This window comes from Ursus arctos, unplaced genomic scaffold (genome assembly GCF_023065955.2).
Source record: "Ursus arctos isolate Adak ecotype North America unplaced genomic scaffold, UrsArc2.0 scaffold_34, whole genome shotgun sequence".
NCBI lineage: Eukaryota > Metazoa > Chordata > Mammalia > Carnivora > Ursidae > Ursus > Ursus arctos.
Window position 1 is genome coordinate 13,050,298 of NW_026623030.1, and position 14,127 is coordinate 13,064,424.

General features: G+C 41.7%; 1 protein-coding gene across 1 annotated transcript in view; it reads left to right on the forward strand.

Annotated features, from left to right (window-relative positions):
* The window catches only part of SLC5A1 (solute carrier family 5 member 1), a 62,422-nt gene that overhangs the window by 15,060 nt on the left and 33,235 nt on the right, over positions 1–14,127 (forward strand). Inside the window, exons 3-5 of the mRNA XM_026484901.4 lie at positions 9,422–9,526; positions 10,138–10,197; positions 11,358–11,462. Of these exons, the coding sequence (XP_026340686.2) occupies positions 9,422–9,526; positions 10,138–10,197; positions 11,358–11,462 (270 nt within the window). The remainder of the gene's footprint in view (positions 1–9,421; positions 9,527–10,137; positions 10,198–11,357; positions 11,463–14,127) is intronic.

A 14,127-nucleotide genomic window follows, 5' to 3' on the forward strand; every position in this document is an offset into this window, starting at 1 on the left:
CAGCCATATAAAGATTGGGGAAAGGGTAATCCAAGCAGAAGGAACAGAATGGTCAAAGGCCTGAGGTGGGAATGATCTTGGGATAGTTGAGGAACTGAAAGGAGGCCAGTGTAGGGGAGACAATGCATATCAGTCAGGCCCTTTGAGTGAGGGACCCCAAGTTGTTGATGATCCCAAGAATGAGCCCATCTGAATTGGTGAGAGGGTTGGTCTCTAGCTTCCTTGACCTATAAATGCCAACAGAAGACCTCACCTGCCTTTTGTGCCAACAGCCTGTGGGAATATGCCAGCCTTGGCAGTAGTTTCCTGATTTCCTGCCCTTTTGGTTCTTAGGGCAAGGGAGAGATTTGTGAAGATAATGAGTGAATGGCCACCATTGTTCATGAAGGACATAAGCTGACGTAAAGTAAACACAGATTATGATGGCTCTGGAGCAAGGCGTGTGTCTAAATATTTACCAGAATCTCAGAAATAAAATGGTCTGAATATATGAGCCCCACCTTCTTTTCTGTCCCAGTCCAGGAATTGTGATCCTTAAGAGATGGCAAGAGTCAAAGGTTAAATCTTTCCAAATCTCTCCTATGAAAAGATATCTTATAATGGAATCAAAATACTGATTCAGATTAAAGACCAGCTTCCCAGAGGATGAGGGAAGAATCTGAAGTACAAGCACGATGCAGATGTACACATGCTGTTCCTAAATTTACAGTGAGATGGGTAGGGGTGTCTGACCCGACTGTGCCCCTTCAGGGATGTTTGGAAGGGAATGTCTGGGGAAGAAGGAGAAAGAGTGGTGCTCCGGCCTCCCCTTCTATCCCTTGAATGTTGGTCATGTTTGGCAATGGGACCTTGGGCAAATCACTGTTCTGGTCTTCAGTCTTCTCACCTGTAAAATGAAGATGAGAATAATCCTTATCTTACAGACTATAGTGAGTATTATGTAAGTTAAAGTGAATAGGTGCCTGGCCCCACACTTGGCCTAGAGGAGGCACTGTAAAAGTTAGTCATCCCTCCCCCTTTCTCATTCTCTCAGGACAGGCCTCTCAAAGTGTGGTACCCACAACAGCTGCATGGGCTCTAGTTAGAAAGGCAAAATTTCCAGCTTTAATCCAGGTCCACTATATCAGAAAGTTGAAAGGATGGGATTGAACCATCTGTGGTTTAACAAAATTTCCAGGTGATTGTGATTAGAGTTGCTGGATTTAGCAAATAAAATTATAGGATGGCTAATTAAATCTGAATTTCAGAGAAACAATGAATACTTTTTTAGTGTAATATATCTCACGTAATATTTGAACATAATTTTATTAAAACTGAATTTGTTTATCTAAAATTCAGATATAACCGGATGTTCTGTATTTTTACTTTAGATTCTGACGCATGCTACGGTTTGAGAACCATTGTCTGAGGATATTTCAAGGCAAGCATCTAGCACAGCCCAGAGAAAGGGTGGAGAGGAGGCTCTGGGATATTCTTGTATCATTCCTTAAAGGGAAGGAAGGTAGAAGTTGGGAGCAAAAAGCCATCTCCAGGGCTCTGGACATTCTGGGTATTATACGGTCCATTAACAATGAAAACAGTTTCCTGAAATCAGCTGAGTTTATTTTCCATTTGAGTTGTGAAGATCTTGCTCCCTCTAAGAGAAACGACCACTCTGTCTCTTTCAGGAAATTCAGGGCACTCCATAAAAACATGGGCTGTACAAAAGCATCATCAGTATTTCTTCAGAATTGCATGCTTTTGTGGAACAAATTTTTTCTTTTTTTAATTTAATTTCAATTAGCCAACATATAATACATCATTAGTTTTTGATGTAATGTTCAATCATTCATTAGTTGTGTATAATACCCAGGAGCTCACCACATCCCGTGCCCCCTTAACTTTCTTTCTTTTCTATTTTGTCCCTGCCTGCCACTTCCCTCGTACAGGGGCAAAACTTTCCTAAAGGTGTCTCAGATTTGTCACCTCATTTAAGCCTGAGAACCCCCTTGTGAGGTAAGATAAGGATTCTTATCCTCAGTTTATAGTGGAAGAAACTGAGGCTCAAGTCAAGGAAGTGACTGGCTCACGGTCATATAATTTGTTTTGACAGAGCCAAAATTAGAACCAGGCTGGAAGTCTCCCATTGTGCTTGGAAGGAAGGGAAGAAAGTGGGGTCCATACCACTTAATTATGCTTTCAAGCGTGAGTAGAGATACAGGATACTTTTTGCAAATCCACTGGCGGCCTCTGATGGTGAAACAAGGGACGCACACAGACGTTGTCCATTGCCTTAAGCAATTCTTGACTCTTGGGTTAGTGGTTTGGAGTGTCATGCTATCTTTCTTTCCTAAAGGCGTGGAAATAAAGATAACATTAATGTGTAAACTTGAATCACTTTCTTCCGCTGGGCTATAATTTTGTTTTCATTTGAAAATAACAAGGTTGACCTTCATTATTTCCAAGGTAATTCCAGCTCTAACATCAGATGACTGGATGTTGGCATATATTTCCTGTTTTCTTTTTCCTGTCACACAAAACATAATTTTTAGGTAGCATTCAATGACATTTTCATGTCTTTTCTTATATTGCCCCCAACAAACACACAACTTTCCTGCATTCTTTGTTCTTCAGGCTCTGCAAGTGAATCTGAGACAGCTCTGGAATGATTTCCTTTTATTGTTAAGGGTTTTAAAGACTTGTGTTCTGCTTATAAAATTACACAAACTCATTGTGGAAAGATTGGAAAAGTACAAAAAAAGTACAAAAACACATCTATTGTTTCCTCTGTCAAAGATAACCACTGTTAAATTTGGAGATCTATCTCTATCACTATCTCTATAAAACTTTATTATTTTTTATTTGACATTTTATCACTTTTATCATCCCATCATAACAAATTCTTCAAAGCACTGATTTTAATGGCTATGAAATATTCCATCACAGGTACATACCTTAATTTATCTAGTTGTCTTCCTATTGTTGGGCATTTATGTTGTTTCCAACTTTCCTGTATTGTAAATAACATGGCAATGAACATACTAATGAAATTCTTATATATAAATCTTTGTATTTCTGATAATTTGCTTGAGGTAAAGTACTAAAGGTAGGATCATATGGTGGAAGGAGATGAGATTTTGATATGTACCAACAAACTACTTTCCAGAATTACATTTATGTCAGAAATATATGGGAGAACCTATTTACTTGCCTGTTTGATGGACTAACCCGGAGGGTCAGATTCCACTTGAGGTCTTGTTCTTACTAACACTGATCTTACAGGTCACCATATGATGATCTCAGAGTAGTGCATAGTCGTAGCATGCCCCATTGCTCTCTGCTGGGCCCCATCTGGTCCTGGCATGCCAAGTTTATTGCCTCTTCCTCGGGAGAGAGCCGTCCTTGACACGTCCCTATGAAGAATCCCAACTCTATACAGCCAGTGGGAATAAGTACAACTCTAAGGCACTTGGTTGCCACCATCCTAGGAGTTGATACACCAACCCACTCACTCACTCAGCAGACTTTAATGGCATGCTTGTCATGTGCAAGAAAGGTTCTATGTTAAGTAGAAGCAGAAATGCTCTTTGAGGACTTTAAGATATGTGGGGGGCAACACTTGTGCAGAAGCAGTGTCATGCCCCAGGAGAGTGCAACAGACAGAGGAGTGGGAGTAAGAGATTAGAGGAGGAAGAGATCAGCTCTGAAGAGTGTCCTTGGAGAGATGGGACTGGGATTCCTTTTGAAGACCGGTTCAGTGATTTGGGGACATCAGAGTTTGATGGAGAGGAGGTTCAAGCAGAGGGAAATGGCATAAATAAAAACAGAAGGTAGGAAAGCCCAGAGCATATCTAGGAAACTGAATCGGTGTAATTTAGCTGGAGTGTAGGGGATATGAAACGGTATGGAGAGGCTGCTGGGGATGGAGAAGGAGGAGGGGGCTGGATTGCAGACAGCCTTGAAGGTGTGTAATTTCTGATGAGATTCAAGTCCATGGCCAGTGAGGAGTAGACATATGAGAAGAGGAAGCTTAGCCTAGAGAAGATTTGAGGGTAGGCACAACCCTTTTCCTTAGACACTGGAAGAGCTAGCTTGTGGGAGAGAGATTTGACTTGGCAGAAGTAGTCAGATAGGTAGCTGTCAGCTCAAGGTAAAAAAGAACTTTTTTACCATTAGAATTGTTCCCCTATGGTGTCATCTGCCTTGTAAAGTGGGGAGTTCTCTGTCACTAAAAGTATGCATGCAAAACTGACCATCACTTGAAAGGTGTTGCAGAGGGGATTCAAACTGTGACATTTGTGGGTCCATACAACTTTGGAAGACTTACGATACTATAATTTCTCCATATATTTCCGCTCCTGCCAACTTTCTAGGGTAGGAAGTTTAGGCAGTAAAATGTGATTACGAATTTCCCAAAATTCAAAGGAACACATAGTCTTTTTGCCATTTTTTGATGTCACATTATGTTATTTCCCCAATTACCATGCTATCAAACGTGTTGGGTGTGGTCAGACCCAGCTCAACTTGCAGGGTTACAGCAAAGCCATCTAAATACTTGTAATAGCTTCCTGAACCCATCAGGGGATGAGGAAGGCTTGGAAAGAAGTCAGAACCAAGGTCAACCTGGGGAAATTTTAGATGAAGTTTAAAGTCCTGAACTCAGAGGGAATGTGGGAGGAAATTACAGAGAAGGACATGATTATTCATGTCACTGGGTCACCTGCTGGATGCGGCATGACTCCCAAATGGTCATGAATGTGGGTGCGGAGTGGACAGAGAGTGTTTGGGAAATCAGAGTGATGAAAACATTGTTAATGAGCTTTAGTGAGAGGAAGGGTAGAGTGAAAACCTGGCCGTGGAGTGGAAGTGATAAAGCAGTGATGTCTGTTACTACTAGCCTGCTTGGACTGCCATAACAAAATACCGTAGACTGAGAGGTTTAAACAAGAGAAATTTATTTTTCCACATTTCTGGAGGCTGGAAGCTCAAGATCAAGGTGACGTCAGGGTTGGTTTCTGGTGAGGCCTCTTTTTCTGGCTTGTAGACGACTACCTTCTGTCCTTGCATTCACATGGCCTCTTTCCTGAGTAGAGAATGAGAGAGAGGGAGGGAGGGAGAGAGAAAGGGAGAGAGAGAGAGAGATGATGTCTCTTCCTCTTATAAGGATCAGTCCTATGAGATTAGGGCCCCACCCTTATGACTTAATATAACCTTAATTACCTCCCTAAATAACCCATCTCCAAATAAAGTCACATTAGAAGGTTAGGACTACAATACATAGATTTTTGCAGAACACAATTCAGTCTATAACAGTGTCCATTGTAGCTCTTGTGAATTGTCTTTGTCCTCTTGGAGGAGAGAAAGGACTCTGATTGAGGGCCAGCTAAATGTCAGTCATTACTGATTCATAATCTCATTTGACTCCCGAATAAACTTGTCGTGAGAGAAGATTGAAGGTCACAGATATTATGATCACACAGATAGTAAGAGGTCAAGAAAGTATTCAAACTCTAATTTTTAGTCTCATACTTCTCACTGGAGGGGACTTGAACTTGAAATCTTGTTGAATTCCCAGGACTACATCTTTTTTTTAAATAGATTTTTAAAAGATTTTATTTATTTATTTAAGAGATAGAGAACACGAGGGGGGTGGGCGAGGGGAGGAGAAGCAGGCTCCCACTGAGCAGGGAGCCAGACACGTAGGGCTCGATCCCAGGACCCGGGGATCATGACCTGGGCCAAAGGCAGATGCTTAACTGACTGAGCCACCCAGGTGCCCAGAGGACTACATCTTTAAACCTGGAAATTCCAGGAAGACTGCTTGGCAGGCCCATTTGCGGGATGGGGAGGGTTTCTGAATACGGAAATGTGGCTTGATAAGAGTTGTGTTTTGTGGAACTGGCCATGTAGGTAGGGGGAGACAAGAGCATCTAGAAGCCTGTTGAGAGATAATCACCTCCTGTACAAGGGCGGTAAAACAAGTGCTAGGTGCCTTTAACATTGTGAAGGCAGAATCAGGGTTTTGGTAAATGATTGTGTGAAGGCCATGGGGTGAAGGGAGGATGTCCAGAATGAAGCCAAAGCAAGTGACTGGGAGAATAGTAGTGACCATGACAGAAATTAACTGAATCTGGGCAGGACATGTGCTACCTCCCAAAGCTCTCCTGGCCCCCATTCCATCAGATGGTGAAGGGGTACGTCAGGAAACCCTGCAACTGCTTAAAGTCCGATGTTCCCCTTTGGGGGAATGTTGGAGAGGACTTCTTGAACTTAAGGTTAATCTAATGCAGTTAATCATTACTGATAATTATGCTCTTAATAGTATAACATTAGGTTTAATAATTTATCAAGTGAGAGATGATAAATGAAAAGATAATGGGCCAGGACAGGCAGGCTACATGCAGAAGGGAATTCTGACTAAAAGTACACTCTTATTGCCACCAAGCTTTGAGGAGAAAGAGGTGAATGTCTCTAACAGACTGCTTTCCTCCCAATGTCCCCTTCTTCTTCTTTTCAAAAGTTCAAGTATAATTAACATACAGCATTTTATTAATTTTAGGTGTACAATATAATGATTCAAAGCAATTCTATACAATTCTCTGTGCTCATCAAGATAAGTGTACTCTTAATCCCTTTTATCCATTTCGCCCATCCCCTGCAACCTCCCCTCTGGCAATCACCAATTTGTTCTCTGTATTTAAGAGTCTGGTTTTTTTGTTTGTTTGTTTGTTTGTTTGTCTCTTTTTTCTGATTGTTTTGCTTTTTTTTTTTATTTTTTTTTTTATAGATTTTATTTATTTTATTCGACAGAGATAGAGACAGCCAGTGAGAGAGGGAACACAAGCAGGGGGAGTGGGAGAGGAAGAAGCAGGCTCACAGCCGAGGAGCCTGATGTGGGGCTCGATCCCGTAATGCCGGGATCACGCCCTGAGCCGAAGGCAGACGCTTAACCGCTGTGCCACCCAGGCACCCCTGTTTTGTTTTTTTAAATTCCACATATGAATGAAATCATATTATATTTGTCTTTCTCTGACTGACTTTTTTTTACTTGGTATTATACTCTCTAGGTCCATTCAAGTTGTTGCGAACGGCAAGATTTCATTCTTTTTCATGGCTGAGTAATATTCCATTGTATATATATAGATTACCATATCTTCTTTATCCACTCATCTGTGGATCCATTTTCCTCTTAATAAGTGGCATCTACCTACTTAAGTCCTGAATCTAGGAGTTACCCTTGATTACCCTCTCCCTCATTTCCCACATCTGGTCCGTCAAGGGTAATTCCTAGATTCCGGACTTTATTTCTAAAACACACTCCAATTTCTACACTTGCCTTTGTCTTGACTGCTACAACTAGAGACCAAGCCACTGTCCTCTCATGTAGGTACAGCATTAGCCTCCATACAATTTCTCTGTTTTCCCCCCTACCCCCAGCACTACATTCTCCACGTGCTTGAGAACAATCTTTAAAAGCAAATTAAGTCCTGTCCCTCCACTGATTGAAACCCTCCAGTGGTGGGGCGCCTCAGTGACTCAGTCGGTTGAGCATCTGACTCTTGATTTTGGCTCAGGTCATGATCTCAGGGTCGTGAAATCGAGCCCGGTGTCGGGCTCACATGCTGGGTGTGGAGCCTGCTTAAGATTCTCTCTCTTCCTCTCCCTCTGCCAACCCCACCTCCCCAAAACAACCTCCAGTGGCTTCCCACACTTTGAATAAAATCCCAAACCTCCTGTCCTTGCCTGCTGAGGACCTACATGATGTATGCCTGCCCAACTTCCCAGCTTCATCTCACAACACCCTCCTCCTTGCCTACCACACTCCAGCCACTCTGGCCTTCTTTTTGTTTCTCAACTATGACTACTTTTCTTCTGAACTCCAGGTGGAATTAGTTACTCTGTCACATCCTCTCTACTCGCCATTCTCTGGTCTCTCTTTTTAAAAAATTTATTTATGTTCCCTCTGTTAGAATATAAGCTTCTGGAGAGTATGGATTTTGTCTGTAGAAATCACAGTGGAATCTCCAGGGTCTAGAATAGTGGTTGATACATTAAGTCGATACTAAATTAATATTCATCGAGTGAATTAATGAATGCACTTTTATACCATTATCTTACCATTCCAGAGATATTCGGCCTGGCCTTTAGGGAACCCCTTCTTTGACTTAACTATTTGGTTAAGACTAAGCAACCATTGTCTTATATTGGGGATAGGGGCTGATATAGTTAATACAGTTTCTTGGAGTAATCTGTCTTTAGGGAAATAGTGTTCTATGTTTTGTTCCAGATTTGTTCCACCTTAGGGATATTAGACAAATAACTACTAACCTTCCCCCATTGCTCAGCAAGAATGGGGATAATGATACTAGTTTGGTACTTATCAAATGGTGCTATCCCTCTCCTCCTGGGTACAGAAGGACTCTAGAACTTTCTAGAGTTCTCTTGGACTTCAGATGCAGTTGAGTTGATGGCACAGTATCATGATTGGTTAGTGCAAGATTCCTCTCGTTGTACCTGATGTTTTCTCCTTCATCTACCTTTTTCCTTCTAGGCTTCCACGCTCAGTTTTTTTAAATATATATCCTTCCAATCTGTCTTCTAACCTATATATTTAGATATACGTATATCCTTGAAAAATGCAGTGTTTTGTGCATGTGTCCATGGTGTCTAGAAGACCTTTGTAAAAAATAAAAAATAAAAATACTATATTGATTTAGAGTTATTATTAGTAGCATCTCATGTTACTTGAGGGCACATGGGATCATAGAATTTTTTAAAATTTTTATTTAAATTCAATTAACATATAATGTATTATTGGTTTCAGAGGTAGAGGTCAGCGATTCATCAGTCTTATATAATATCCAGTGGGGATCATAGAATTTAATAGTTAGGAATCATTTGTAAATTATAAGCTCTACCCCCTGCCTTCTCTGATAAGTGAGAGGACTAAGGCCCAGAGACTTCCTTTAAATGAGTCCTTTTATTAAAACTGTCCACATTTACTGAAAGTCAGTATTGGTCAAGGTCCTATGTCAGAAGTATTGGAGGACGCAGAGATGGAGGACACAGAGATGAATGACAGGGCCTGCTTCTGAGCAGACAGCCTCTTGGAAGACTGATAAGGAAGGCTCTGTGGGCTGTGGGGTTTCCCATGTCTTCTTTGTTATTGGCCATTGGGCTGACAAAGGACCTACAGATGATCTGCTTTGGGGATGCACACTGCCTCTTCCCCAATCCTCTCCTTTTCATCTTCACTATTACCCCATACCCCACATCCACCTTGTGAATAAATGGTCCCTACAGAGATGCAGTCAAGTTCCCAACTTGCCTCTGCTCTTTCTTGTCCTTCTTGTGGGTGACATTTCTCTTCTCTGCTTGGTCTACCTCTGAGTGTGCTGGTGGAGCATAGAGTCCTTACCAGACTTTCTCTTTGTGTTTCCAGATTGGAGCATCTCTCTTTGCCAGTAACATTGGAAGTGGCCACTTTGTGGGGCTGGCAGGGACAGGAGCTGCATCAGGCATCGCCATGGGAGGCTTTGAATGGAATGTGAGTAACATCAGAGATACTGTGTCCTGGTGCTGGAAGGAGATTTAGCTGTCAGCCAGTTCAATCTATGCTTAGAGATGCTTTAAGTACTAGGGAACCAACCAGAGCCACCCTCTGATGCAGATGGAGGAGGGGCACAGCATCAGGAGCTCCATGGTCCTGCTCCCCTTCCACCAGAGTAGCATGAGAAAACCACTGATATGATGGCAATACTATTTTTTTTCTTCTCTTAAAAATCCAAGTCCTCCTGTACCCTCTGGCCACATTGGAGGTTTGGAAACTCTTACCACCAGATTTCCATTATCTTTATTATTATCTAAAAGTTCTCTAAGTGGTATTTTACTCCTTGTAAACCAGAGAAAAGGCAAAAAGAGCTATGATGTCAGTGGGAAGCCCCCTGGGGTCCCCTCCACTATTGTCCAGCTATCATTCCTACGAGCCAATCAGGCAGCAAAGTCCTCTTTCAGTTTCTGATGGCTACTTAGAGAGTTGTCCCCAGAGGCCCAAGGGAAATTACGTGGTGATTTTCCTATAGTAGTTGAGGGCAGACAGCAGAATGGGCTAAGGTTCCTCCTGGGTTGACTCTGCTTATTTTTGTTTGTTTGTTTCAGGCCCTGATTTGGGTGGTTGTCTTGGGCTGGGTGTTTGTCCCCATTTACATTAAGGCCGGGGTAAGTATCTGCTGTTATTCCATTTCCTGCTGAGTATGTGCGTATATATATTATACACGCACATATATAATATGTGCTCCTTCCTCCTGAAAGGCAGAGGATACTTTATAACATACATGGCAGAGAACACCTGTGTCTTGGTTTTCTTTTCCAGGTTAAACATTTTTTTTACTACTTTTAGGGGCATTCAACAGATCCACTCAGCCCTGAGTTGACTGTCTAAAAAAGCCCTCTAAACAACCTCATTCTATTCACAGCCCCCTTAAGCATCATGTCCCCTCACATTGAGTGTGCACTTGCAAGGCACTGCCGTGCATGTGCTCATGGTATATGGCTGTGTGCCTCTGTTCCTGGAAGGGAAGCAGCATGAGAAAAATAACTATATTTCCCCTTCCTTTACGTATGTTAGTAGCTCTCGCAGCTAGTACTCAACTATCAAATGCATGCTCTATCTCTTGACTAAATCTCTCTGACATTTTACATAAGACAGCTTTGGTGGCACCTGTTTAGTGAGATATAATGAAAACCTACATTAGGAGCTGAAAGCAAGACAGAAAAAACACAGGGCAGACTACATCTTCTGGAGACTCATAGACTATTGGTGATATGTATGTGATCCCAGAAGACAGCAAGCTCAGGGCTGAGAGAGTGAGACAGAAGTACAGTCAGAATTTGCAGAAAGGAACTGGGAGAACAGTTGAGGAGGCCTGCAGCCACAGTCCTTGGCAAAGCCTGTGTGTGGAGCGGGGGAAGCACACACCCAGCCTGGCCACTTTGTTTGGTGCACTAAAAATATGCTACCATTGTTATGATGTCTTGTTCACAGTAGGCACTCTGTATAAGAATGTATATCTATCACCCCCTCCTTCAGGGCAAAGATCTACTTTCTTGGTTATGTATAGTCATGTGTTCATTTAAAAACGTGTCTATTGGGCACCTTCAATGTTCTGGGAAAATACCCTACCCTTGCAGTGGTAGGGCATATGGGATAGAGAAGGGATTGTAGAATGGGGGCCATCTGGCTACCTTACAGACTTCTCTGACCCATGAGGATTAACCCTTGATCATACTTCTGATGCCATGGTGGATGCCACTGTGCTGCTTGCTCTGAGTCTTCTGGTCACTTTGGCTAGCAATGACCTCTCTTACAACCCATGCAGGTGGTGACAATGCCAGAGTACCTGAGGAAGCGATTTGGAGGCAAGCGGATCCAGATCTACCTCTCTGTTCTGTCCCTGTTACTCTACATTTTCACCAAGGTCTCGGTGAGTCCACAGCCCTGGGGGCTGGCATTAGCCGTCTCAGAACCTGCCCACTCCTGCTCCTCAGCACATACTGACCCACCAAGGGGCAGCAGTATTTGTTTCTATTAACTTGATCCCTAGATCTTCTTGCTTCTTAGGGTGAATTCCTATTTCATGCATCAAGGAGTCAACACACGGAACTCCTTACCCTCCGCCATGTAGAAGGTTAAAAACATAAACAGGCTCAAGGAGTTTTAGTGAAAACTGTTCTCAATAGAAGATGAAAGGGAATTAGCAATATCTAAGGGCTGGTTCCAACCTTAGAGTTAGCTGTGAGCCTTTGTGCCTGAAAGGATCAGAATCTGGCTCCAGGCGATGTGGTAAATACACTTAAACATGGGCAGTCAGTGACAACTCTTGAAGGGACCTCCGAAATTTTCCCTCTTCTTTTATGGACAGGGGAATGAAAACTGGGTATTGCAAATATTTGCTCAGGATCCTGAATCAGGAGTAGAACCCAGACTTCTGTCTCCAACTCACTGTCCTTTTCATTGCACGAGGCTTCTTGTCTGTTATCATTTTTTTAATCTTTTTTTTTCTGATGTTGCTCATGCTTTTTTGGTGTCATTTCTAAGAATCCATTGCCAAATCCAAGGGTTGAGAGAAAAGTGGCATTTTTTGACACCACCTAGGGAGTTACAAAGTGCTAACTGCTCTATCACTTTTCTCATTGAGTACGATCAGTTTTCCTCCATTTTCTTGTCCTTCCCTATCCATCACCAAAGGTAAGACTGGATCAATCTCAACATCTTGCAAAAGATCTGTCCTAGATGAAATTTGAGTCAGGTTGGATCAGAAATGAGCCTTCTGCTCTAGCTAGGTGGTGTGCTGAGAAAGCAGCTGCTAGTGCTTTTATTTTCCTGATCACTTAAAGCCAAGACAACAACAATATTAAACAACATTTGCAATTGTTTTTTATTTTGGAAAATTTCAAACATATACACCCAGAGATAGAATAGTATAATGAACACTTGTGGACCTAGTACTTATCATTCAGCTTTAACAATGATATTATCATTTTGTCATTCTTTTTTTTTTTTTTAAAGATTTTATTTATTTATTTGACAGAGAGAGAGACAGCCAGCGAGAGAGGGAACACAGGCAGGGGGAGTGGGAGAGGAAGAAGCAGGCTCCCAGTGGAGGAGCCTGATGTGGGGCTTGATCCTAGAACACCGGGATCACGCCCTGAGCCGAAGGCAGATGCCTAACGACTGAGCCACCCAGGCGCCCCTCATTTTATCATTCTTATTCATCTATTTCTTCTACTTTTTTCCCCCAGCAGTATTCTAAGTCAAATTCCAGACCTTATGTCATTTCACTGTGAATTCTTCAGAATACACCTTTGACTTTTAAAACACATAACCGTTGTGCTATTATCACATAACAAAATCTATAGGCATTTCTTAATTTAGGTGGTTTAATACTTGGTCCATATTCAGATTTTCCTGATTATATAAGAAATGTCTTCTTATAGTTGATTTGTTTGAATCAGAATCTAAATGAAGTCTACACATTGTATTTGACTATACCTTCTTTAAAGGAAATATCCATATCTTCAGCTTACCATAATTATTTTTCTCTTTTGTACCATTACCTCCCAGCCCTAGTCCTGGGCTACATGCACATATTTTTTAAAATTTTTTTATTTTTAATTTTTATTTATTGTGTTGTTGTTGTTCAGTTGAAAGAATTCTTTGTATGTTCTGGGTACTGGGCCCTTATCAGGTAAGTTTGCAAATATTCCCCCCCCCCCATTCTGTAGGTTTTCTTTTCATTTTCTTGATAATGTCCTTTGAGGTGCAGAAGTTTTAAATCTTGATGAAGTTCATTTATCTACTTTTATTTTTTTGCTTATGCTTTTACTGTCATTTCTAAGAATCCTTTGCCAAATCCAAGATCATGAAGATTGACCCCTATGTCTTCTCTGAAGAGTTTTACACTTTTAGCTCTTACATTTAAGTCATTGATCCATTTTGAGTTAATTTTTGTATATGATGTGAAGCAGGGGTTCAACTTCACTCTTTTTGCGTATGTATATCCAGTTCTTTCAGCACCATTTGTTTTTTTTAATAATATTTTAAAAATTATATTATGTTAGTCACCATACAGTACACCCCTAGTTTTTGATGTAAAGTTCCATGATTCATTAGTTGCGTATAACACCCAGTGCACCATGCAATACGTGCCCTCCTTACTACCCACCACCAGCCTATCCCATTCCCCCACCCCCCTCCCCTCTGACGCCCTCAGTTTGTTTCCCAGAGTCCACAGTCTCTCATGGTTCATTCCCCCTTCTGTTTACCCCTCTTTCTTCTCTTTCTTCTCCTACCGATCTTCCTACTTCTTATGTTCCATAAATGAGTGAAACCATATGATAATTGTCTTTCTCTGTTTGACTTATTTCACTTAGCATTATCTCCTCCAGCGCTGTCCATGTTGCAGCAAATGTTAAGAAATTGTTCTTTTTGGTGGCTGAGTAATATTCCATTGTATATATGGACCACATCTTCTTAATCCAGTCATCTGTTGAAGGGCATCTCGGCTTCTTCCATGATTTAGCTATTGTGGACAATGCTGCTATGAACATTGGAGTGCATATGGCCCTTCTCTTAACTATGTCTGTATC